This window comes from Anolis carolinensis, unplaced genomic scaffold (assembly GCF_035594765.1).
Source record: "Anolis carolinensis isolate JA03-04 unplaced genomic scaffold, rAnoCar3.1.pri scaffold_7, whole genome shotgun sequence".
Classification (NCBI taxonomy): Eukaryota; Metazoa; Chordata; class Lepidosauria; order Squamata; family Dactyloidae; genus Anolis; species Anolis carolinensis.
In genome coordinates, this window is record NW_026943818.1 from 16428308 (window position 1) to 16455445 (window position 27138).

The 27138-nt window shown below is 37.3% G+C and overlaps 1 protein-coding gene across 5 annotated transcripts in view; it reads right to left on the minus strand.

The window, feature by feature from the left end:
* Nucleotides 1–15: 15 nt before the first annotated feature.
* gtf2i (general transcription factor IIi) overlaps nucleotides 16–27138 on the minus strand; it is a 47687-nt gene continuing 20564 nt past the window's right edge. For 3 of the 5 annotated variants that reach the window (XM_062960544.1, XM_062960541.1, XM_062960542.1), the window contains 25 exons: nucleotides 26947–27009; nucleotides 22715–22816; nucleotides 22251–22316; nucleotides 21915–22098; nucleotides 20351–20409; nucleotides 18935–19006; nucleotides 18553–18736; nucleotides 16766–16824; nucleotides 16408–16479; nucleotides 14706–14889; nucleotides 14513–14571; nucleotides 12730–12816; nucleotides 12498–12596; nucleotides 10535–10600; nucleotides 8592–8775; nucleotides 7339–7397; nucleotides 7099–7209; nucleotides 6893–7003; nucleotides 6643–6723; nucleotides 5461–5644; nucleotides 4338–4366; nucleotides 4017–4082; nucleotides 2692–2733; nucleotides 2216–2291; nucleotides 16–595 (listed from right to left, as the gene is read on the minus strand). In XM_062960544.1, coding sequence (XP_062816614.1) covers nucleotides 2233–2291; nucleotides 2692–2733; nucleotides 4017–4082; nucleotides 4338–4366; nucleotides 5461–5644; nucleotides 6643–6723; nucleotides 6893–7003; nucleotides 7099–7209; nucleotides 7339–7397; nucleotides 8592–8775; nucleotides 10535–10600; nucleotides 12498–12596; nucleotides 12730–12816; nucleotides 14513–14571; nucleotides 14706–14889; nucleotides 16408–16479; nucleotides 16766–16824; nucleotides 18553–18736; nucleotides 18935–19006; nucleotides 20351–20409; nucleotides 21915–22098; nucleotides 22251–22316; nucleotides 22715–22816; nucleotides 26947–27009 — 2282 coding nt within the window. In that variant the 3' untranslated portion in view covers nucleotides 16–595; nucleotides 2216–2232. The remainder of the gene's footprint in view (nucleotides 596–2215; nucleotides 2292–2691; nucleotides 2734–4016; nucleotides 4083–4337; nucleotides 4367–5460; nucleotides 5645–6642; nucleotides 6724–6892; nucleotides 7004–7098; nucleotides 7210–7338; nucleotides 7398–8591; nucleotides 8776–10534; nucleotides 10601–12497; nucleotides 12597–12729; nucleotides 12817–14512; nucleotides 14572–14705; nucleotides 14890–16407; nucleotides 16480–16765; nucleotides 16825–18552; nucleotides 18737–18934; nucleotides 19007–20350; nucleotides 20410–21914; nucleotides 22099–22250; nucleotides 22317–22714; nucleotides 22817–26946; nucleotides 27010–27138) is intronic. The other 2 variants (XM_062960545.1, XM_062960543.1) reach the window with 1 other exon arrangement.

The following is a 27138-nucleotide window of genomic DNA, read 5'->3' on the forward strand; positions in this document are numbered from 1 at the left end:
AGGCGTGCGACCAGGGCCAGGAAAACCAGTTTTTATTCATTTATTTATTGATTTATTAAAAACATATGTGTCGAGAGATATATATCATAGGAAAAAAAATTATTTCAAATATACAGATAACTATTATCCAATTAGCGAATGAAAGGAGAAATGGAGATTTTATGTGGACGCGTTCCAACTCCCGCCCGAAAAATAAAATATAAAACCTGGACAACAGCAGATGTTTCCTTCTTTCTTTCTTTCTTCTTTGAGACGCATCTGAGGGGCTAATGTTTCGAAAGTTTGCAAGTCCTTGTCGAACGAAATGAACAGAAAACCCAAAACACCCAACAATCGAACGTCCAGCCTTTATTTCCTCCTCTTTGACATGGTCAACGTCATCGTGAAGACATCTCATCGCTTCATGTCAACTCCTAGGACTTGGAAAGAGCAAGACTTCTATCTAAAAGGTAGAAAAAGGGGGTTCGGGGAAGGGGCCAGGGGTGGGTCGATGGGTGGGTGGGTGGATGGACAAGAAGGTCCGTCTCCGATACAACTTATATTACACAGGCCTGGGCCGCCCGGCACACTCGTCGCAACCCCGGATGCATTTCGACTGGAGAGTGGGAGGGAAAACAAAAGGGCAGAGGATGAAGTTAGTCAACGGACACGAGTCATCCGACGATGAAATAATTACGACACGCTTCCCAACCCGGGCCCTTTGTTCCCTCGACTGAGCTGAATCAGAGTATATAACCAAATCCGTGGATAAATCTGAGGCCAAAATTAGGTATCTTGAATAAGAGGTGGAAGGAGAAAGCAAGATGCAAACTCGCTTCGTTCGGACAAAACCTCTCCCGGTACTTAAGAGAGATGTTGCTGAGAAATAGTTGTTTTTCTAGGCAGCAATGCGCAGTGGGCCCCTCCAAGCAGGGTGCTTGCCAGGAGGGATGGGACCAAGTCGGCAGATTTTTTCCCTCTGGGCAAGCACCCACTGCTTGGAGAGACCCGCTGCACATTTCTAGGCAACAATGAATAGCGAGCCTCTCCAAGCTAGGTGCTTACTGGGAGGGAAAAGCACCCGGTGCTTGGGAGAGAACCTCTGCGCGTTTCTAGGCAGCAGTGAGCAGCAGGACTCTCCAAGCAGGGTGCTTGCCGGGAGGGACAGGACGAGGTTGGCACAGACTTTTTCCCTCTGGGCAAGCACCCACTGCTTGGAGAGACCCGCTGCCCGTTTCTAGGCAGCAATGAGTAGCGGGACTCTCCAAGCCGGGTGCTTGCTGAGAGGGAAAAGCACCCGGTGTTTGGAGACAACCACTGCGTGTTTTCTAGGCAGCAGTGAGCAGCGGGCCTCTCCAAGTCGGGCACTTTCCAGTAGGGACCAGACGTGGCCAGTGCAGACTTTTCCCTCCAGGCAAGCACCCAGTCCTTGGAGAGACCTGCTGCACGTTTTTAGGCAGGAATGAGTAGCGGGCCTCTCCAAGCCAGGTGCTTGCTGGGAGGGAAAAGCACCCAGTGCTTGGGAGAGAACAGATGTGTGTTTCTAGGCAGCAGTGAGCAGCGGGCCTCTCCAAGCCGGGTGCTTGCTGGGAGGGAAAAGAACACAGCGCTTGGGAGAGAACAGATGTGTGTTTCTAGGCAGCAGTGAGCAGCGGGCCTCTCCAAGCCGGGTGCTTGCTGGGAGGGAAAAGAACACAGCGCTTGGGAGAGAACAGATGTGTGTTTCTAGGCAGCAGTGAGCAGCGGGCCTCTCCAAGCCGGGTGCTTGCTGGGAGGGAAAAGCACCCAGTGCTTGGGAGAGAACAGATGTGTGTTTCTAGGCAGCAGTGAGCAGCGGGCCTCCCCAAGCCGGGTGCTTGCCGGGAGGGACGGGACGAGGTCGGCACAGACTTTTCCCTCCTGGCAAGCACCCGGCACTTGGGAGAGGCCCGCTACACATTGCAGCCTAAAACGTGCAATTATGGGCCCAGGCATTTATTTATCTCAGGGGTCACCTTTGGATTAAAAAAAGGTCTAGACTTATACATGGATATATGAAAACAAGTGGACTCAGGGACAAAAAGAGCATGACTTGAGACCACAGGCGCGAGACCGCCAGTGACGCAATCTGCACGACAACGAGCCGATAGAAATGGGCGTCGACTGCGAGCGTCACAATGAAACGGAGGGTCCGTCTCCTATCCTAAGAAAAGCCCCCGAACGCCCGCCCCCCTCTTCTTGACGACGATCCTTTTACCCAAATCCCGGCAAGGTCTACCATGTGGACTCCGGCTCCTGTTTTATTTGAGTGTTTCCTTCAGTCTGTACCGAATCTGCGGGGAAAACAAAAGGAAAGGTGGATGGATGCTTTTCCAAAATTGTGGAAACAACAAACTACACCAAGGACAGAGGACTGGACTGCAAAAGTCTTACGGGCGGGCAAGAAATAATAACAATAATAATAACAACAACTTTATTTTTGTACTCCGCCTTCATCTCCCCGAAGGGACTTGGGATGGCTTACATGGGGCCAAACCCTGGTAATTGCAATGCTCAGAAGATAATGTATAAGTGAAGTGGCAAAAGAACGAGAAGAAATACTAATGGTGTCGGCCCAGAGGAGAAGAAAGGAGATCGACAAGCAAGACAAATGGAAAAAAAAAAGACAGGGTATTATACACACAGAGATGCTCAATAGGCAGTTATTACTCCATCAGTTAAACATATACTTACCTTCCACAGAAACTTGTACTACTTGGTCAGGTTCAACTGGCTCTGAAAAAGAAACCAAAATTATTTGCATTACTTTTTATGACAGACAGGAGGAGAAGGAACACATCGCAAAGCGAGCTAGGCTATTGATGGTTGGATTAAGCTGACCGAAAGATCATAAAATCGAAGCCCGGGTCGGATTGAGCTCCTGACTATTTAATAGCCCAGCTTGCTGTTGACCTAAGCAGCTCGAAAGACAGCAGTAGTAAATTTAGGTACCGCTTTATGTGGGGAGGCTAATTTAACTAATTTACGACACCATAAAAACTTCCAGTAGCGTGCAGAAAGGAATGAGGAAATACTACCATCAAGGACTCGGTGTCACAAGTGGCCGGAATCGAGCATCCCTCATGAACCCAGAAGCTGGAAAATGTTACATTGCCTCTGTGTCTGTCTATATATGTCATATGTCTAATAATGGCACTGAATGTTTGCCATGTCTATGTGCATTGCGATCTGCCCTGCAAATAAATAAATGTGCTATAGCAGGATGTCCCTCCCGAAAAAACATGATATATTATAATTGTGCTTAATATAGGTTAACAACTACAATTATATTTAATAAATAAATGTGCTATAGCAGGATGTCCCTCCCGAAAAAACATGATATATTATAATTGTGCTTAATATAGGTTAACAACTACAATTATATTTAATAAATAAATGTGCTATAGCAGGATGTCCCTCCCGAAAAAACATGATATATTATAATTGTGCTTAATATAGGTTAACAACTACAATTATATTTAATAAATAAATGTGCTATAGCAGGATGTCCCTCCCGAAAAAACATGATATATTATAATTGTGCTTAATATAGGTTAACAACTACAATTATATTTAATAAATAAATGTGCTATAGCAGGATGTCCCTCCTGAAAAAACATGATATATTATAATTGTGCTTAATATAAGTTAATAACTACAATTATATTTAATAAAACACAAGTATAATTATAATAGAAGTATAATTATAATTATATTGTATAATAAATATTATTATACTAAAATAATGAATATAATAACATAATGCAACAATAGGCTATAATGTCCCTCCCATGGACAGTTTAATCAATATTTTCCCCATGTTTTTATGATCAGTAAATGGCACTGATAACCCAGGAACAGAAACCGTGTTACGTCGCGTTATTGATCTCATGTTCATTGTAATGCTTTGTAAGCCGCTCTGAGTGACTCCGTAGCAAAGGAGAGGGATAAGGCTTCTCTAATTAAATAAAAATAAATGCAAAATAGATTAAATACTGGATGCAAAGCTGTCTGTTTACCTTGTACTACTGCCTCGGGGACGGGCACGGCTTCTGCTGCTTCTGGTTCCGTCTTCTCGGGTATTTCTGGAAAACACAAGCAAGGCGGGCACTCAGGGTTTCACAAAGTTAGTTGTCTACAGTAGGACACAGGCTTACATTTTTAAATTTTAAAAAAATTTAATTAAAAAATATGTAAATTTTAAAAAATTTAATTAAAAAAATATATTTAAATTAAAAATTTTTTTTAAATTTTAAATTTTAAATTTTAAAAAAAAATAAATTTTAAAAATTAAAAAAAATTAAATTAAAATTTTTAAAAAGTCCTTGATCATCACTTACGGTTGTTCATGATGAGTCCAGGGAATGGTCTATGGAGAAAAGGAAGAAGGAAGGCAAAACGTCAGAGGTATTTCACGGAAAGCTAAGGAATAACAGGCCAGATATAATGCCTATATATCTGTAGCAAAGATTAACAAATGTTTCAGGGGAAAATGCTTTTATAAGATTAATGAGTATATTCTACTTCCTGACTTGCAAGGGCTTCTTTCCATTTTCAAAACATTCCCTCTAATTAATGAATATATATATATATATATAACATTATATACTATATATATTATATTATATATATTCTACTGCCTGACTTGCAAGGGCTTCTTTCCCTTTTCAAAACATTCCCTCTAATTAATGAATATATATATATATATATATATATATATATATATATATATATATATATATAAAACACTTTATATACTATATATATTATATTATATATATTCTTCTTCCTGACTTGCAAGGGCTTCTTTCCCTTTTCAAAACATTCCCTCTAATTAATGAATATATATATATATATATATATATATATATATACACACACACACACACACACACACACACACACACATACACACACACACACACATTATATACTCTATATATTATATTATATATATTCTACTTCCTGACTTGCAAGGGCTTCTTTCCCTTTTCAAAACATTCCCTCGGTTACGAGCGAGGGAGGCTTTGGCAAAGAAAACATACTGATAAAGGAGGGTAAGAGAGAAATAGATCATATATTGCGAGGCTTGACCTTGACCCCATTATAAGCCGGGGGAGGCTTTTTCAGCTGGTAAAAAGGGCTGAAAAACTTGGCTTATCTTCGAGTATATATGGTAAGTCTGCTCTTGATTGACATGCATGCTTCCACATCTGTTCCACATCCGTCCACATCTATTTTTATTATTATTATTAATACATTTATTATTCCACTCTGATCTTATTATTATTATATTATACAACTATATTGCAATACTATTAGTAATATTGCATGTAATATAAATATACAATTATAATACTGAATTGACACTTAACCAGGTACAGATTCCCCTCCCAAAAAATATTGTAACATAGAGTTATTGAGTTCTATTACGACAGGGGGGTGGGGTGAAAAGCCACGTACCGAATGACGGTGAATTTAATGAATTCCGCCGAATCCAGGATTTTCCTCATGGAACTGATCTCGAGGTAACTGGGCGCCTTGAAAGACACGCCGGGAGGCATCCCGTCCACCACCACGCAGCCCGTGTTGAGCGTGATTTTGCGGTACGGGACCTTCACGGGGTAGCCCATGCCGATGGCTTCCCCTGGAGAGGACGGGAGCAGGAGTTAAGCCACTCTTAGTTATGGGTGAAGTATCTTCTACTACGGATCCCACACCCGGAGAGTGTGGTGAACCCCATTCACGATGGATCCAGAACAGGCCCATCATGACCATCTTACAACACTGGATGGACTGACCCAGGAGGATGAGAGTTGTAGTCCACCTACACCCGGAGAGAGTGGTTGTAATGAAGCATGAATTTTTGGGTTTACAGATATTATGTTTAATTGTGTGTTTGCGTTTTAAAAGGGTCAGTATTTCAGTTATTGCATCTCTGCACTCAGAAGTTGGTTGCCATGGAGAAGTAGGCGGAACCAACTGCCGTTTTGTTGAAGAAGTGCAGGTTTTTTAAAAAAGCAGTTACTCTGTGCTCTGATGAGGCACAGGGAAGACTGATCCTAGGTTGAAGGGATCAGAGAGGCACAATTGCTTATTTTGAGTCAGTTTAAAATAAGTTTGGTGACTTATTCAAGGTAGTCTGTGTCCTGATAAGGAGCAGAGAATCTGTGATTGTATATCACAGGGTGACTGCGGATTAAAAGCAGCAGAGAAAGAAGTTTTAAATACTTCAAGTAAACAAAGTGACATTTTAGGAAGTTGGAATCACCTCATTCTAATATTGTAACTGTTAATCAAAGTGTCTCTAAGGAGAAACAACATTGTAACTACTAAGCTCTGTGCCTCAATAAACTTGTTATTGTTCCTCCAACATCTAAGCCTAGTCCACCCACTCCTGGAGAGCATGGTGAACCCCACTGACGATGGATCTGGGACAGACCTATCATGAGCACCTTACACCGGTGGGACTGACCCAGGAGAATATAAATAATCTACATCTGTAGTACTCTCGATTAGAAATAGTCCTTGCTTGGTTTCCGATTTTACGAGCGGACCAATGAGAAACCGTACAGATGAAATGGGCGCAATTCCCGCTGGCTTTCACCTTGTATTTGGACAGTAATTAACTGAATTTTTTTTTACCAAACTTCCGACTGAAGAGATCATTCACTTTCTCTCTCAGCTGCCGGGCCTTCTCAACTTTGGAGGTTCTCTCGTCGTCATCTGTAGGATGTGACGAAGCAAGAATTACAATTTCACGGGGCACAAAAACGAGGACATGGCAGGACACCCACCTGTTTCGTTTTCAACCGACACAAGGGTCCTGCCATTAAAAGAGGTGTTTATACCGGAAGCAAGCAAGTCTGGAACTGGGAAGAACCGGGACGAATACCTGGAATGGTGACTTGAATGATGTTGAGGTCTTCTACTCCAGCCGCTGTGCTGACCGCAGTTTCGGGCACACCGACCGGGTTCATCCTGGTGTTGGACAAGCCGGTTCTTCCTTCCAAAAAGATGGGAAAGTCAAGCCATTCGCACGGACGTGTGACGGGTGGACTGAACATGAACAGAAAGCGAAGATGAAACGGCCAAGAATACCTGGGATGGTGACTTGGATGACGTTCAGGTCTTGGACTCCGGCCGCCGTGCTCAGCGCCGCTTCGGGCCCGCTCCCCGCATTCATCATGGGGTTCGATAAGCCGGTCCTTCCTTCCAGAAACATGGGAGAAGTTCACGCCATTAGATGGACAGCCCTCAAAGTCAAGCCCAGGTCTCTCTCTTGATTATAATTGGATTCCCAATCACTCTTTTCTTTAGGAAGAAACAAATGAAACTCACTTGGAGGGGTCGGAATCGCAGCGGTGTTTTCTTTCACGGCGGCCTCAAACATCTCCGGCCTGCAGGCAAACAGGGAAGAATATTATTATTATTATTATTAGTATTATATTTTATGACACAGCAAACAAGATAGATAGGCTGGATTTCGTATCACAAAATCACAGGTCGAACACTTCCCAAGTGTCTAGGACTGTGTGATGTATTATTATTATTATTATTATTATTATTGTATGACACAGCAAACAAGATAGATGTGCTGGATTTTGTATCACAAAATCACAAGTCAAACACTTCCCAAGTATCTAGGACTGTGTGATGTTTATTATTATTATTATTATTATTATATTATTATTATTATTATTATTATATTTTATGACACAGGAAACAAGAGAGATATGCTGGATTTCGTATCACAAAATCACAGGTCGAACACTTCCCAAGTGTCTAGGACTGTGTGATGTATTATTATTATTATTATTATTGTATGACACAGCAAACAAGATAGATATGCTGGATTTTGTATCACAAAATCACAAGTCAAACACTTCCCAAGTATCTAGGACTGTGTGATGTTTATTATTATTATTATTATTATTATATTGTATGACACAAGTCAAACACTTCCCAAGTGTCTAGGACTGTGTGATGTATTTTCGGATGAAAAGTATTATTATTATTATTATTATTATTATTATTATTATTATTATTATTATTATATTTTTAAAATTATTATTATTATTATTATTATTATTATTTACACTCCGCTTTTTCTCTCTAAAAAGGGCCTAAAATCGGCCGATGGTAAAGCAACACCATACAATTTGAAACCTTAAAAAAATATGCCAACATTAAAATCCAGTTGAATATTAACAGTATTAAAAAACAAAGAGTTAAGACCGACAAGTAACCGATTCATAGCAAAAAAAACCACAGATTTTATACCAATTTATGTTGCATAGTGTAATAGAATTATAATAATATAGGTAAAGGTTTCCCCATACCGTTACCTTCCCGCCGGAGCAGTACCTATTGATCTACTCACATTGGCATGTTTTCGTACTGCTAGGTTGGCAGAAGCTGGGGCTAACAGCGGGAGCTCCCCCCGCTCCCCCGGATTTGAACCGCCGACCTTTCGGTCAGGAAGTTCAGCAGCTCAGCGGTTTAACCCAATGCGCCACTAGGGTCCCCCAATTATTATTATTATTATTATTATTATTATTACAACCCACAGACACAATATGCATTTGGCTTACTTTTTAATGATAAATTTTATCTTAGCTTTGTTTCGGAGGATCTTTTCCAGCCTGGGGATGCCGAAGGTGGACGGGCGGCGGAAGGGCACGCCTTCGGGAAGGCCTTCCACGTAGAAGTCTTCCGGGTAGGACTCAAAGAGCGCAAAGGGCACCCGCACCGGCTCCGACAGCCCCAGAGCCTCCCCTGCAAGGGAAACAAGCACACGGACTTAGTCCATCAGCGTTGCAAGGAATACATTCATGACTGTCATTATTAACAGTTCTGCAAGTATTCTTGTGATTATTATTCATATTATTTGTGAATATTTTAATGAATATTTCCGCAGCTATATTTATGACTATTATTTCTCTGAATATTTTATTAACATTTCTGCAAGTATTCTTGTGATTTTTTCCGTGAATATTTTCATCAGTATTTCTGCAAATATATTTATGATTATTAGTTGGGAATATTTTATAAACATTTCTGCAAGTATTTATTATTCATATTCTTTGTGAATATTTTAATGAATATTTCCGCAGATATATTTATGACTATTATTTCTCTAAATATTTTATTAACATTTCTGCAAGTATTAATGTGATTTTTTCCGTGAATATTTTCCTCAGTATTTCTGCAAATATTTGTTATTATTATTCTTTGTGAATATTTTATTAACATTTCTGCAAATATTTATTATTCATATTCTTTGTGAATATTTTAATGAATACTTCTGCATATATATTAATGATCATTATTTGAGTATTTTATTAACATTTCTGCAAGCGATCTTATGATTATTGCCGTGACTATTTTCATCAGTATTTTATTTTATTAACATTTCTGCAAGTATTTATTATTCATATTCTTTGTGAATATTTTAATGAATACTTCTGCATATATATTAATGATCATTATTTGAGTATTTTATTAACATTTCTGCAAGTATTCTTATGATTATTGCCGTGAATATTTTCATCAATATTTCTGCAAATATTTGTTATTATTTTTCTTTCTTAATATTTTAATGAATACTTCTGCATATATATTAATGATCATTATTTGAGTATTTTATTAACATTTCTGCAAGTATTCTTATGATTATTGCTGTGAATATTTTCATCAGTATTTCTGCAAATATTTGTTATTAATATTATTTGTGAATATTTCAACGAATAATTATGCATATATATTTATGATTATTATGAGTATTTTATTAACATTTCTGCAAGTATTCTTATGATTACTGCCATGAATATTTTTATCAGTATTTCTGCAAATATTTATATTATTATTCTTTCTGAATATTTCAATGAATATTTTTGCAGATATATTTATGACTATAATTTCTCTGAATATTTTATTAACATTTCTGCAAGTATTCTTACGATTATTGCCATGACTATTTTCATCAGTATTTCTGCAAATATTTGTTATTAATATTATTTGTGACTATTTCAACGAATACTTCTGCGGATATATTTATGACTATTATTTGTGAATATTTTATCAATATTTCTGCAAGCATTCTTATGTTTATTGCTGTGAATACTTTAATCAGTATTTCTGCAAATATTTGTTATTCTTTGTGACTATTTTAATAAATATTTCTGTGGATATATTTATGATTATTGTCAATATTTCTGCAAGTATTGTTATGATCATTGCTGTGAATATTTTCATCAGTATTTCTGCAAATATTTGTTATTAATATTCTTTGTGAATATTTTAATGAATATTTCTGCAGATATTTTCATGAATATTTTAATGAAAATTTTACAAATATTTCTGCGAATATTTTCGTAAAAAAATTGTTGAATATCGCAACGGGCACATGTTGAGGCATGGTGCCCAAATATCTCTAGTCTCTTTATTTTCTCAATCAAGGACTAGAAACGAGGAGGTTAAAAAAAAAAATACAGCAGGCAACACAGAACGTTGTGAAAACGCAGGGCAGACTTACCACACTTCTCATTGAAAAGATTTTCCACTTTTTGCTTCAAGTCCGTGATCTTGGCATTCCAGGCCTCTGTTGAAAGACCAAAGGGAGCGTTCAGTATTAGAATGTATTATTACTATTATAGTGGTGTTATTATTATTATTACATTTATTTATACCCCTATTATTATTATTATTATTATTACATTTATTTACACCCCACTTTTTCTCTCCACAAAGGAGACTCAAAGTGGCTGTGTATCTATTATTAGTATTCAAATGTATTATCATTATAGTGATATTGTTTATATTATTATTATTATTATTAATGCATGATGATGATTTTGATTAGACCCTGCTTTCTCTCTCCACAAAGGACCAAAGAGGATGTGTATCCATTATTAGTATTTGAATGTATTATTATTATAGTGATATTATTATTATTATTATTATTTACACCCCAATTTTTCTCTCCATAAAGGAGACTCAAATTGGCTGTGCATCTATTATTAGTGTTAGAATATATTATTATTATTATTATATTGATATTATTATGCATGCATTATTATAGTGTATTAGTATTAGAATGTATTATTATTATAGTGATATTATTATTATTATGATTTACACCCCAATTTTTCTCTCCACAAAGGAGACTCAAATTGGTTGTGTATCTATAATTAGTATTAGAATGTATTATTATTATAGTTATATTATTATTATTATTATTATTATTCATACATTATTATTATCATTATCATTATTACACCCTACTGTTTCTCTCTGCATAGGAGACTCAAAGCTGGGCTCCTATTATTAGTATTAGAATGTATTATTATTATAGTGATATTATTATTATGCATGCATTATTATTATCATTATTTATACCCTGCTTTTTCTCTCCACAAAGGAGACTCAAAGTGTCTGTGTATCTATTATTAGTATTAGACTATGTTGTTATTATATTGATATTATTATTATTATTCATGCATTATTATTATCATTATTACACCCTGCTGTTTCTCTCTGCAGAGGAGACTCAAAGCTGGGATCCTATTATTAGTATTAGAATGTATTATCATTATAGTGATATTATTAATTATTATTATTATTATTCATGCATTATTATTATCATTATCATTATTACACCCTACTGTTTCTCTCTGCATAGGAGACTCAAAGCTGGGCTCCTATTATTAGTATTAGAATGTGTTATTCTTATAGTGATATTATTATTATGCATGCATTATTATTATCATTATTTATACCCTGCTTTTTCTCTCCACAAAGGAGACTCAAAGTGTCTGTGTATCTATTATTAGTATTAGACTATAGTTATTATTATATTGATATTATTATTATTATTATTATGCATGCATTATTATTATCATTATTACACCCTGCTTTTTCTCTCCACAAAGGAGACTCAAAGTGGCTGTGTATTAGTATTAGAATGTATTATTATTATAGTGATATTATTATTATTATGTTTATTATTATGTTTATTTACATCCCACTTTTTCTCTCCACAAAGGAGACTCAAAGTGGCTGTGTATCTATTATTAGTATTAGAATGTATTATTATTATAGTTATATTATCATTATTATTATTCATGCATTACTATTATATTATTATTATCATTATCATTATTACACCCTGCTGTTTCTCTCTGCAGAGGAGACTCAAAGCTGGGCTTCTATTATTAGTATTAGAATGTATTATTATAGTATTATTATTATTATTATAATTATTATTCATCCATTATTATTATCATTATCATTATTACACCCTGCTGTTTCTCTCTGCAGAGGAGACTCAAAGCTGGGCTCCTATTATTAGTATCAGAATATATTGTTGTTGTTGTTATGTTTATTTATACCCCAAGTTTCTCTCCAGAAGGAGATTTCTGGCCTTTAGACACAGAGGATGCCGAAGACAAATAACGGATGTTATAATAGAGAGAGAAAGAGATTTGATCAAGACTCACCGAAGGAAAACTCTCTTCCTCGTGGCTTAAAGCCCACGTTCGATCCGTTGGTTTGCGGGTTAGTCCGGCCTTCGGGAAGCGGCGTCTTCTTCACAAGCCCTGCGTCAAAACAAACAAGCAAAACAACCAAATCCCGTCTGCTTCGTCAGATAAATACGATAAACAAACAAACAAATAAATAACCCGTTTTGAGCTCCTTCCAAGGATTTGCCAGCGGCTGTCCCATCCATACCTTCGTCGACGGTCACTTCGATCTCTGGGATCTTCAGGTGGCTGACGGGACTCGGTGCCGAGTTCGAACTGTTGGGGCTCTGGGATCCTGCAAAGGAAGGCCACAAACTTTTGTATGGCTTTTATAGTCTCCGATTGAACTTCCTTTCCTCTCTTTCCTGTCTGTATTTTGTCAGTATTTTGTTACTTCTGCAAATACTTTTTTGTGAATAATTTTTTTATAATTTCTGTGAATATTCCCTCAAATATTTTTATTTGTTTGTAAATATTTTTTGAAGACCTGGCTCTTCGACCAAGCCTTCGGGGATCTGGTGCAATAATAATAATAATAATAATAATAATAATAATAATAATAATAATAATAATAACAACAACAACATTATGATGTAATACAATGTAATAATAATTTTAATTCACTATTACAATTGTATATTTTTTGTAATTTCTGTGAATATTCTTCCCTGAAATATTTTTATGATTACTGTTTGTAAATATTTTTCGAAGACCTGGCTCTTCAACCAAGCCTTCGGGGATCTGGTGCAATAATAATAATAATAATAATAATAATATTATGACGTAATACAATGTAATAATAATTTTAATTCACTATTACAATTGTATATTTTTTGTAATTTCTGTGAATATTCTTCCCTGAAATATTTTTATGATTATTGTTTGTAAATATTTTTGAAGACCTGGCTCTTCGACCAAGCCTTCGGGGATCTGGTGCAATAATAATAATATTATGATGTAATACAATGTAATAATAATTTTAATTCACTATTACAATTGTATATTTTTTGTAATTTCTGTGAATATTCCTCCCTGAAATATTTTTATGATTATTGCTTGTAAATATTTTTCGAAGACCTGGCTCTTCGACCAAGCCTTCGGGGATCTGGTGCAATAATAATAATAATAATAATAACATTATGATGTAATACAATGTAATAATAATTATAATTCACTATTACAATTGTATATTTTTTGTAATTTCTGTGAATATTCCTCCCTGAAATATTTTTATGATTATTGTTTGTAAATATTTTTCGAAGACCTGGCTCTAATACAATGTAATAATAATTATAATTCACTATTATAACTGTATATTTATATTATATGCAATATTACTAATAATATTGCAATATAGTCGTATAATATAATATATTGTATGTATATATACTTGTAAACTGCCCTGAGTCCCCTTCAGGGTGAGAAGGGCGGGATATAAATGTCACTAATGATAATAAATATTGATAATAATATGATGATGTAATACAATGTAATAATAATTATAGTTCACTATTATAATTGTATATTTATATTTACATGCAATATTACTAATAATATTGCAATATAGTCGTATAATATAATATATTTTATGTATATATACTTGTAAACCGCTCTGAGTCCCCTTCGGGGTGAGAAGGGCGGGATAGAAATGTCGCAAATAAATACATAATGATACGAGGGTTGAATGAAAAGTAATGCCTCCACCTTCGTAACTCCTGGTCTGTGGCAGGGACTGGCTCTACGATGACTTCCATTTGGAGGGAAGCCTTAGCATTGAACGGTTGTGTTGTTAAAGTGCAAAGTATGGAACCCTGCGCAGATGGTCAGTCAATTCTGGACAGCGGAAAGTATCACCCCAAAGGAGGTTTCGTTTTCGGAAACGGGGACGAATACAAAACCGAGAGAAAACGAACAGAACGAAACGCAACGCAACTCCATACCAACGCACAACACTAATACATACATACATATACACACACGAAGCCCCTTACCGGAGGTGTTCACTTGACTTGCAAGCCCAGGAGACAAATACGAGGTCACAAGTTCCGGCCTGTCAATTAAGACAATTGCGTTTTTTAAACAGGGCAACAACGCAAGCGCTTCTCACGGTCTCGATTCTACATTTTCACGGCAATGTAAATATTGGGTGGCGGTCTCAAGTGAAAAGAGAAAACGGGCACTTACTTCTTGACCACAAATCTGATCTTCCCGCTGCCGCGAACGATCCTTTCCAGCCGCGGGATCCCAAACCACGTCGGGCTCCGGAAAGGGATGCCTTCGGGCAAGCCTTCGACGTAGAGATGTTCGGGGTTGGACTCGAAGACGGGATAAGGAACCTTCACGGCTTCGCTCAGGCCGAGGGCTTGTCCTGCGGGGGGGACGACCACGGAGAAACTATAAGAACTCTGCTTTATTGCACTATGTCTCCTAGACCCAGCTCGCAGGGCCTACAGCTGAGCGCTGAACACTCGATTGTAGGCCCTGCAAACCAGGCCTAGGAGTCATCGAGCACTCGACTCGTAGGCCCAACAGTTGAGCACCAAACGCTGGCCTGCAGGGCCTAAGAGCATCGACCGTTCAATGACTCGTAAGCCCAACTCACAGGGCCTACAGTTGAGCACCGAACGCTGCCATGCAGAGCCTAAGAGCATCGACCGTTCGATGACTCGTAAGCCCAACTCACATGGTCTGCAGTTAAGCACCGAACGCTGGCCTGCAAGGCCTATGAGCATCGACCGTTCGATGACTCGTAAGCCCAACTCACAGGGCCTACAGTTGAGCACCGAACGCTGGCCTGCAGGGCCTATGAGCATTGACCGTTCGATGACTCGTAGACCCAACTCACAGGGCCTACAGTTTAGCACCGAACACACTGGCTTGCAGGGCTTACGAGCATCAAGCACTCAATGTCTCGTACGCCCAGCTCGCAGGGCCTACAGTCAAGCACCAAACGCTCAATAATCATAAGCCAGGCTTGCATTGCTACAAGCATTGAGTGCTCAAGGTTTCGTAGGCCTGGCTCACAGGGCCTACAGTCAAGCACCAAACACTCAATAATCATAAGCCAGGCTTGCATTGCTACAAGCATCAAGAGCTCAAGGTCTCATAGGCCTGGCTCGCAGGGCCTACAGTCAAGCACCAAACGCTCAATATTATCATAAGCCAGGCTTGCATTGCTACGAGCATCAAGCACTCAATGTCTCATAGGCCTGGCTTGCAGGGCCTACAGTTGAGCGCTGAACGTTTGATTGTAGGCCCTGCAAGCCAGGCCTATGAGCCATCGAGCTCTCAATGGCTCATAGGCCCCATTCACAAGACCTACAGTCGAGCACCAAACGTTCCATGTTCATAGGCCCAGCTTGCAGTCTCTTTCTCAGTCTCTTTGCTCTCTCCCTGCTGCTTCCCTCTCCTCATGGCAAGAGGCCATTCATTTAAAGAGGAAAGGCAGCCTTTTTGGCTTTGCTTTCCTTCCTTTTTGGCTTTGCTTTGCTTCCTTTTTGGCTTTGCTTTCCTTCCTTCTTGCCTTTGCTTTGCTTCCTTGCGTTGAACATGAAACTGACTTTTAGGAGGCTTCCGAGGTTTACAAAACGCAAATGAAGAAGCATTGGGTTTTCGGCGTGGGACACGCCTACACATCTGATATTGAGTCGCAAATACAAATTTAACCAATTTGCTACACCTTACGACAACTACCGAAAAAATTGCACACCCCTATTATGGACCTCACATAGAAAGGGCAGGAAAGAAAAGAAAGGAAGGAAGAAATGAACACTCTTTAAGGAAAGTTATCCATCTTACTATTGAAACTTACACCTCCAACTATCCTCATGAGCCATAGAGCCCTTCATCTTAACAATGGGTATAGACATCCCAATGGTCCACTTACCAAATTTCAGATTAAATATCTCTTCCACTTGCTTCCTCAGCTTTGTAATTCTGACATTCCAATCTTCTTTGACTGGGGTTAAAAAGACAACAACAACAAACCATTAATATCTTTAGTATTCGTTAACAAAGTGAGCAGACCGTTCTACACATATGTGTGTGTACTTCTGATAAACTGTGAGAAGGACGGGCGGAATATAAACACTGTAAATAAAAAATAAATAAGCTTCAAGCCAGTTGGGTTCAGCTTTGAGGGCCGAAACAGTTGGAACCTGTTTGTAAAAACGAAAATGTGCACAACCCTAATGTTTATACAGGGGGAAAGTCTGTCTAAAAAATTGAAGAATTTATCCACTTACCAGGCATGTTTGTTCTTGGCTGCGAAACCTCTGAAGGAGCCACTGTTAGCAGTTCTGGCCTATAATAATAATAATAATAATAATAATAATAATAATAATAATAATAATAATAATAAAACCTGCAAAAGGCCACCCTACTGGCATCTGCGCACATCATGCGAAAATACATCATACAGTCCTAAACACTTGGGAAGTGTTCGACTTGTGATTTTGTGATACAAAATCCCTAATAAAATATATACTAATTGTGATAATCTAGCGATCCTGACCTTACAAAACTTCCAAGTTTATTCTGTATCTAATCTCAACCCATATTCTATACTATATATCTAAATTCATGCCTGTTTAAGGGATCATAAACCTCCTAATAAGGAAATCCAGAAGTAATTCTGCAGAAACAAACAAAAAAAAATACAGAAAGGTAATAACCTCAAAATACCAAAAGATCATAATTTTGAAATAACGAAAGGTCATGACCTCAAAATACCGAAAGTTCATCGCTTTGAAATAACGAAGCGTCGTAACCTCAAAATACCAAAAATTCGTAACTTCAAAATAATGAAAGGTCGTAACCTCAAAATACCGAAAGGTCATAGCTTTGAAATAACGAAGGGATTGTAACCTCAAAATACCAAAAAGTCGTAACTTCGAAATAATGAAAGGTCGTAACCGCAAAATAACGAAAGTTAATAACCTCAAAATAACGAAAGGGAGTAACCTTGAAATAACGAAAGAAGTAATTAAAAGTAACTGAAAATAATACAATTTAATAATATTAATTATATATATATACTAGCTGTGCCCAGCCACGCGTTGCTGTGGCAAAGTGGTGGTGGTATTGGTTAAAAATTGTTGTGTAATTTTTATTTCATGTTATTTGTATTTTTTAATTAATTTTATTGTAAGTTATCTTTTTATTTATTATATTTTATTATTTTATTGTATTATTTTTAGTTATTTTCTGTTATTATAGTATTTTATTGTATTAATTTTTAGTGTTTATTATTATTTTTTTATTGGGTTGCTAGGAGACCAAGTTGGAGGAGCTTAGCCTTCTAACTGGCAGCAATTGGATAACAGCAATTATTCCTCTCTCTCTCTAATTAGGACTTTATTTTTCTTTTCTTTTTGTTGTATCAACCTAGAGGCGTGGATGATGGGTTGTGTTGTCAAATTTCGAGGTTGGGGGGCCTGTCGTTTTGTTGTTTTGTGGGTCGCCGTGATGCCATCACTCTTTTATATATATAGATATTAAATAGATATTAAATGTAATATTGCTAATAATATTACAATGTAATGATATAGTACAATATAGTAATTTAATGCTAATAATGCTAGACACAGGGTCTATTCCCATCCCAATTTGCACTTCCAGAATTTGCAGCACTTTATCAGTCACCTTGTGTTTACAATATTTATATGGTGCACCTTACCCAGTCTACTTTTACAATCTCTCAGTTTTAATCCATGTTTTTATTAGTTCTTGTTTTTTATTGGCTAATGTTTTATTTTACTATTTTTTTATTTTTTTTTATTGTGCAAGTTGTTGTCTATTGCTGTGTTTTATACTGCTACTGTTTTTATTCGGGCTTGGCCCCATGTAAGCCGCCCTGAGTCCCCTCCGGGGAGATAGAGGCGGGGTATAAAAATAAAGTTATTATTATTATTATTATTAATAATATAATGTATTGTATGTGAATGGAATTTGTAAGCCGCTCTGAATTCTCTTTGGGATGAGAAGGGCGGCATATAAATGTAGTAAATAAATAAATGGTAGCTGCTCTTACTTGTTTATTACGAATTTGATCCGGTTGCCCACTTGCAGGATTTTCTCCAGCCGAGGGATTCCATACCAGGACGGGCTGCGGAAGGGAATATTCTCCGGGAGACCTTCCACGAAGAGGTCCGTGGGGTGGGCCTCAAACTTCTGGTAAGGGACCGCTTTGGGCTCCGTGCTCCCCAGGGCCTCCGCTGAGAGAAGACAAATAAATAATAAATAATAATAATGAAACTTTATTTATACCCCGCCACCATCTCCCCGTGGGGACTCGTGATTGACATGTGATTGACAACTTCACGGACTGATTCTGACCGTCTCGGTTTCTGAACATACGAGAGAGAGAGAGAGAGAGGTTTGGGGGAGAATTCTCCATGATGTCTAGAACTCACCAAATTTCCTGCAGAATAACTGGTCCACCATCTTCCTTAGCTTGGTGATTCGAGCATACCACTCTTCTTTCACTACAATTGGCAGCAAAAACAAGGAATTATTTATTTATTTTTATTTATTTATTTCAATCATTTAATTACTTTTAATTACTCTGCTTTTACTATGCTTTTAATTACTCTGATTTTATCTGCTTGGATTTTAATGTATTTGTCCATTATTTCATTTTGTGTATTGCTGGAATGTTTTAAGTTTATGTCAAATATGTTGTTGTTATTTCGGGCTTGTCCCTGTGGTGAGCCGCCCCGAGTCCCTTTGGGGAGATGGGGCGGGATATAAAAATAAAATTTATTATTATTATTATTATTATTATTATTATTATTATTATATTATTACTAGCTGTGCCCGGCCATGCGTTGCTGTGGCAAAGTGGTGGTGGTATTGGTTAAAAGTTGTTGTGGAATTTTTATTTGACATTATTTGTATTTTTTTAATTTTATTGTAACTTATCTTTTTTATTTATTATATTTTATTATTTTGTTGTATTATTTTTAGTTATTTTGTTATAGTATTTTATTGTATTAATTTTTTAGTGTTTTTAATTATTTTAGTGTTTTTATTATTTTTATTGTATTATTTGTATTTATTATATTTTTTATTCTTTTATTAACACTAGGCTGAGTGGGTTGCTAGGAGACCAAGTGGGCGGAGCTTAGCCTTCTAAACTGGCAGCAATTGGATAAAAACAATTATTGCTCTCCCTCTAAGTAGGACTTTATTTTTCTTTTCTTTTTGTTGTATCAACCTAGAGGCATGGATGATGGGTTGTGTTGTCAAATTTCGAGGTTGGGGGCCTGTAGTTTTGTTGTTTTGTCCGCTGCCCTGATGCCATCACTCTTTTATATATATAGATTATTATTATTATTATACCCCGCCCTTCTCACAACGATATATTGCTGCAATGTTGTTGTTATGTGCAAAAGTCATCACTGCTTGTCGCTGCGAGAACTACAGCGGTTGTATTTGTAGCAAATGACAAAGTATTGAAAGGATTTGACCTGTTCTGCCAAGACACGTTTTGGCAAAAAAAATATGAGGATTTTGGATTTAACATAGCTAATTTCCAGGCTATTTGTTTCACAGTAATTTGGTAAAGAAATGAATTAAGCGTTTCAAGGCCGATGATAGATAGGGACAATAGCACAGTATCGTTTGCATAGAGTGGAGCTTGTAACTATGACTATTCACCATCCGCTGTATCAAAACACTTGACAAACACACTTGACAAAATACTCACACAGCATGCAACCCACATTATAACCAAAGTTAAAATAAACAATCTGTTATCGAAATAAACAAGCTGTTAGATAACAGACTACACAATATTGCTCTGTATATATATATATATATACACTTACCTCCCGCGACAGGTTTATCCAACGGCAGATCTTCTCGTGTTGAATTTAGCAGGTCATGCCTGCAAACAGAAGAGGCTCATATGTTGCTCGTCTTCAATTAACCAAACCGTTAAAGCAGGGTATAAATAAACATAATAGTAATAATACATTCTAATGCTAATCATAGATACGTAGCCATTTTGAGTCTCCTTTGTGGAGAGATAAAGCAGGGTATAAATAAACATCATCATAATAATACGTTCTAATACTAATCATAGATACAGAGTCATTTTGAGACTCCTTCGTGGAGAGTAAAAGTGGGGTATAAATTAACATAATAATAGTACATTGTAATAGATAGCTGCTTTGAGTCCTTTGTGGTGAGAAAAGGTGGCGCATAAATACAATAATAATGATAATACATTCTCATACTAATAATAGATACATAGCTGCTTTGAGTCTCCTTGTGGAGAGGGAAAGTGGGATATAAATAAGCATAATAACAAAAATACTAATAATAGACACATATACGCTTTGAGTCTCCTTGTGGAGAGAAAAAGTGGGGCATAAATAAATACAATAATAACAACAATATAATAACAATAATAATAATAATAATAATACAAAATCCAGCATATCTATCTTGTTTGCTGTGTCATAATAAAATAATACATTCTAATACTAATATTAGACACATAAGCGCTTTGAGTCGCCTTGTGGAGAGAAAATGTGGGGTATAAATAAATACAATTATTATTATTATTATATACTATTATACAATAATAGTATATAATAATATATAATAATATTTATAATAATAATAATACATTCTAATACTAATAATAGATACACAGCCGCTTTGAATCTCCTTTGTGGAGAAAGTGTGGGGTATAAATAAACACACTTATTATTATATATTATATAATAATAATAGTATATAATAAGATATAATAATATTATGCATTATATCATAATAATAATAATAATATTAATACATTCTAATAATAATAGATACACAGCAGCTTTGAGTCGCCTTGTGGAGAGAAAATGTGGGGTATAAATAAATACAATTATTATTATTATTATATACTATTATACAATAATAGTATATAATAATATATAATAATATTTATAATAATAATAATACATTCTAATACTAATAATAGATACACAGCCGCTTTGAATCTCCTTTGTGGAGAGAAAGTGTGGGGTATAAATAAACACACTTATTATTATATATTATATAATAATAATAGTATATAATAAGATATAATAATATTATGCATTATATCATAATAATAATAATAATATTAATACATTCTAATAATAATAGATACACAGCAGCTTTGAGTCGCCTTGTGGAGAGAAAATGTGGGGTATAAATATTATTATTATTATTACTATTATTATTATTATTATTAATTCCAAAATCCCTTTTTTGCTCCCAGCGTCTTTCTTGCACATAATTCAACACAGCAGACTTAGCTGCAAAACAGATCAGTATTCATTCGGCAAATAGAATTCGCAACGAACAAGGCACAGCACCAAAAAAGCCAGGGCTCGACCCGAAACCGATCCGACTTACTTCTTAATCACGAAGCGTATCCGTTCCTTTGCCAGGAGGATCCTTTCGAGGCGAGGGATCCCATAAGTGGAGGGTCTCCGGAAAGGGATCCCTTCGGGCAGCCCTTCCACATACAAGTCTTCGACGTGTGACTGGAAGAGCGGGTACGGGATAGACACCGGGCCTTGGACGTTGATGGCTTCCGCTTTGAGACAGAGGAACAAATAAAGCACAACTCTGTAGCAAGAACGTAATAATATACTTCACAGCTAGATCAAAAATGTGTCACTCTCAAAAATCCATGTCGATGGGTGGATGTGAAACTCAACTGGGAGGAGAAAACAAAACGCAACGTACCGTATTTCCTTTCAAACAACTCTTCCACTTGCTTCCTTAAGTCTGTAATGCGGGCATTCCATTTCTCTGAAAGGAAAAATAAAGTCAGCCCAAGATGAAATAGGTCAAAATCATATATGTCACCTGTGGGATGCTGGAATTTTGTTTCCCCCCCTCCCAGTGTTGCTCACAATATCAATGTAACAGGCAAACCTTTAAAAGAAAGGCCTCCGTATTATCCCTCCCATTATCCCTATCCCTCCCATTATCCAACGTTTTCATTTTATGTCGGATAACCGAGACTCTAGTGTATTACGAAAAGGAACATTTCGACCTCCCTCTTGACAGCCTGACAATTGTCACCAACAACACCTGAAACCACCTGAACAAACAAACTAACTAACTAACTAACCAGAACTGGTTCAACCAAATGGTAAAGTGGGGGAAAAAATAACGTTTGAGATACACTTCATGTTAATACTTACCAAAATTGAACTCCCTGGCTTTCCTCCTTCCGGTGTTGGTGGCGTCGTTGATGGGTTCTGTGCTCTTTGTTTTCTTATGGGGCGGCAAATAGTCGTCGTCGTCTTTAGATAGAAAAACACAGGTCATTGTTTAATATCTATTTATTTTATCATTCTGTCTTTCTCCTGACGTAGGGACTCGAGGTGGCGAACAGCAAACACGACACGAGGTTCGAATGAAAAACAAAAACATGCAAATGTGAATATTTTTAAAAAATTAAAATTGGAATACTTGGAATGCTAGATATAGAATTTTGTTTTCTTTCTCTCTGACTTTCTTTCCTACTTTCTAATAACAAAAAGTGTCCCCCCACTTTCGATGCGAAAACGTTATCTTTTACTAATATACATTCCTTTCCTTTTATTTTCCAAACATAAAATTTCTAATAAAGATATTATTTTAAAAAAAAATTAAAATTGTAATTTTTTGAAGTGGCTAAATGGCCCCGACTCGGGAATTCTTTGATGGAGGAAGTTGGAACGAGATGATCTCGAGATCCAAACATCGCGGGAAGGACTGCCACTGTTTCAACTATCTCTTCATCGTTTTCTTTATTTAAGTGTTGTGGTGCTTTCAAGAAGTGTCTCTTTAAGGGACAATCTACAGCTGAATGCTGGGACTCAACGCGTGGTAAGATATAACCCATTGAACAAGATGAACCAGCAAAAGAAGTTCCAATAACATTGCTTTCAATTCCAATGACAAACCCACAAACAGAAATGACAAGCAACAGGGAAAAGAGCGGAAAAGACGGGGAAGGCCTTTGAGCAAGGACGGCAATGGATATAATATTATGCATGCATGTAGTTACAATCTGCAGAGAGTACCGTATATACTCGACAATAAGCCGGGTTTTGCAGCCCTTTTTATGCGCTAAAAACGCCTCCCTGGGCTTATAACGGGGTCCTAGCGGAGCCGGGAGCCTATGTCTTGCAATATCTATCTATATATATAAATAAGTGATGGCATCAGGGCAGCGGACAAAACAACAAAACTACAGGCCCCCCAACCTCGAAATTTGACAACACAACCCATCATCCATGCCTCTAGGTTGATACAACAAAAAGAAAAGAAAAATAAAGTCCTAATTACAGGGAGAGGAATAATTGTTTTTATCCAATTGCTGCAAGTTACAAGGCTAAGCTCCGCCCACTTGGTCTCCTAGCAACCTACTCAGCCCAGGGGACAGGCACAAGAGTTTGGAGAGACCCCTAAGGGCCATCCAGCCCAACCTTTTCTACTATGCAGCAGGACATAATCCAAGCATTCCCAACACATGGACAACGTATAAATACTATACAATACTACACAGGGACATAGACCCCCTCTACCCTCACCACTTTCACAGTACACAAACAACCAAATGCATACTAAACATAAAGACAACCATACAACAGACATTCAATGCCACCACTACCTCAACCATTTCTCACCAACACCACCAGACAATGCCACAGCAACGCGTGGCCGGGCACAGCTAATAGCTATATATATATAAAAGGGTAGTGAAATTTCGGCCGAGGACAAAACAACAAAACTACACATTCCAGAAACACTAAACTTGGCAGCACAACCCCTCATCCATGCCTCTACGTTCATACAACAAAAAGAAAAGAAAAATAAAGCCCTAATTAGAGGGAGAGGAATAATTGTTTTTATCCAATTGCTACCAGTTAGAAAGGCAGATGCCTCCTGCAAGCTTGAAAAACACCCAAAAGACATGGAGAGATGCTCCTGTCGGTCAACAAAAACATCAAGGAAAGTGTCGTTGCATGCTTCACTCCCTTATTCACAAATAACAGCCATTACACAGAGATTGTGCCCTGTTTGGTCTTTCAAGAACAGCCTTAAAACACTGTGGTAAGTAAATGAAAATAATGCAAAATGAAGCAAGGAAGTCTTAAATCAAATAGCAGTCTTACTTCAGACAAAGAAACAGAAATAAATCCTTAGGAGCAGTTTCCCAGATGCAGACTCGAAGCAGGCACAAGGGGAGCAAAGGCTTAAGCATTACGAGTCAGTTTGTTGCCAGCAAGAGCTGGCTGCACCTGATTTTGCTTTCTAGCCTTGAGTCCCCTCACAGCTGCTTTTCTGGCAGCTATTTTAGCTGAACAACGTCTCTGATCTGTTTCCTTTCGCCTCTCCTGAAATGTGGGTACTTGCAAAACATCCTCCTCAGGTTCATGAACACCTTCCCTAACAGTTTGCTACCAGAAAAAGATAAAATCGTACGTGGTACAAAGAAAAAATGGCGACTCTTCCACCACTGAAATAGTGTGACGAGTGGGTCGAATGAAACCGTACGATTGGGGTCTGGCTAAGCAAATCACACCCTTTTCCTTTTCCAAACTGAGCCAGATCTGCAAGGGATGCAGCATTTGAACACCCGCCTCCTTCCAAGAAGGCTGATCAACGGACAAACAAGGATGGTGAGGATGAATGACAAATGCCTGTGAGTGAATGCTGCGCATATGTGATTTTCCCCCTTTTGCCTGTTGCAACCACGATATACAGCTATTAAAAACCCTGTACTAGAGTCTTGTGTGTCTACTTCTTGCACTCAAAGTGCCTGATGTAAATGAAAACGGATTAAAGAACATTTTTTAAAGTTCAACACGTATTCATGACCGGGCTGTGGTGCAGCTGGATAGTAGCCAGCTGCAATAAATCACTACTGATCGAGAGGTGATGAGTTCGAAGCCAGCCTGGGTCGGATTGAGCCCCTGACCTTTAATAACAGCCTAGCTTGCTGTTGACCTAAGCAGCACGAAAGACAGTAGAAAATTTAGGTACTGCTTTACGCAGGGAGGCTAGTTTAACGAATGTACGACACCATAAAACTGTCAACAGCGTGCTGAATAATGAGGAAGTACTCCATCAAGGACTCGGTGTCACAAGTGGACTGAGTCCCCTTCAGGGTGAGAAAGAAGGGAGGAATATACTGTATATACTCGAGTATAAGCCTAGTTTTTCAGCCTTTTTTTCAGGCTGAAAAAGCTCCCCTCGACTTATACTCGAGTGAGGGTCCTGGCCAGCTTCTATTCGGGTCGGCTTATACTTGAGCATATAGGTATTCAGAGTTTATTTATTTATTTCTTTACTACATTTATATCCCGTTCTTCTCACCCCGAAGGGGACTCAGAGCGGCTTACAAATCAAATGTACAATACAATATATTATTAGCATAGCACAATATAAGCAATTAAATTACTATATTGTACTATATAATTTTATGTTAATATTATTAGTACTATTACATTTAATATATAATATATAAATATTATATTTTATTATCAATTAGTATAATATTGTATTACACTATAATATATTGTATTACATTATAAGAGTTGGACAGTCTTATTAAAGTCTTATTATTACAGTAGAGTCTCACTTATCCAACGTTCTGGATTATCCAAGGCATTTTTGTAGTCAATGTTTTCAATACATCGTGATATTTTGGTGCTAAATTCGTAAATACAGTAATTACTGCATAGCATTAATGTGTAATGAACTACTTTTTCTGTCAAATTTGTTGTATAACATGATGTTTTGGTGCTTAATTTGTAAAATCATAACCTAATTTGATGTTTAATAGGCTTTTCCTTAATCTCTCCTTATTATCCAACGTATTTGCTTATCCAACGTTCCGGCAGCCCATTTATGTTGGATAAGTGCGACTCTACTGTATCTTAAATTACAGTTTTATATAAATGTTCGAAAACATTTAACCTACTGATGCCTCAAATAATGCAATTTTATTAATATCTATTTTTATTTTGGAAATTGACCCGTAGCTGCTGCCTTTCCCACCCTCGTCTTATACTCGAGTCAATAAGTTTTCCCAGTTTTTGTGGCAAAATTAGGTGCCTCGGCTTATACTCGGGTCGGCTTATACTCGAGTATATACAATAAATACTGTAAATAAAATAAAAGTATGGTTCGTTCCACCTGCCACTCTACCTTACCGGAGTTCCGCAAAATAATACCGAAGGTCTCAATAAATAACCAAATAAATTCCTACCACAAGACATGCAAGGAGTTGCCTCCACTGCCTGCAGCCCAACCGAACAACAACTAAACTTGAACTCGCTTCTCAGATGAAGAATGTTGTGTTGTTATGAGAGGGAGAGGGAGGGAGGATCCTTCTGAAACAAGTGAGCAAAAATAACATAAAGTTGAGAAAATGGCCAACCTTCAATGGTCACTTCCACTTCAGGATCCTCACTTGTTTCAGAAGTAGCATGTTGAGAAGAATCTGAAAAAAGCAGAACAAAGAGACCACGTCTGAACGGTGGAGGCACACGCTTGGCTTCGGCTCCCGAAGGGCAAGTCAAGGCGCGTGGGGTCACAGGGCGCTATGAAATAAAACACATCCACAAACACA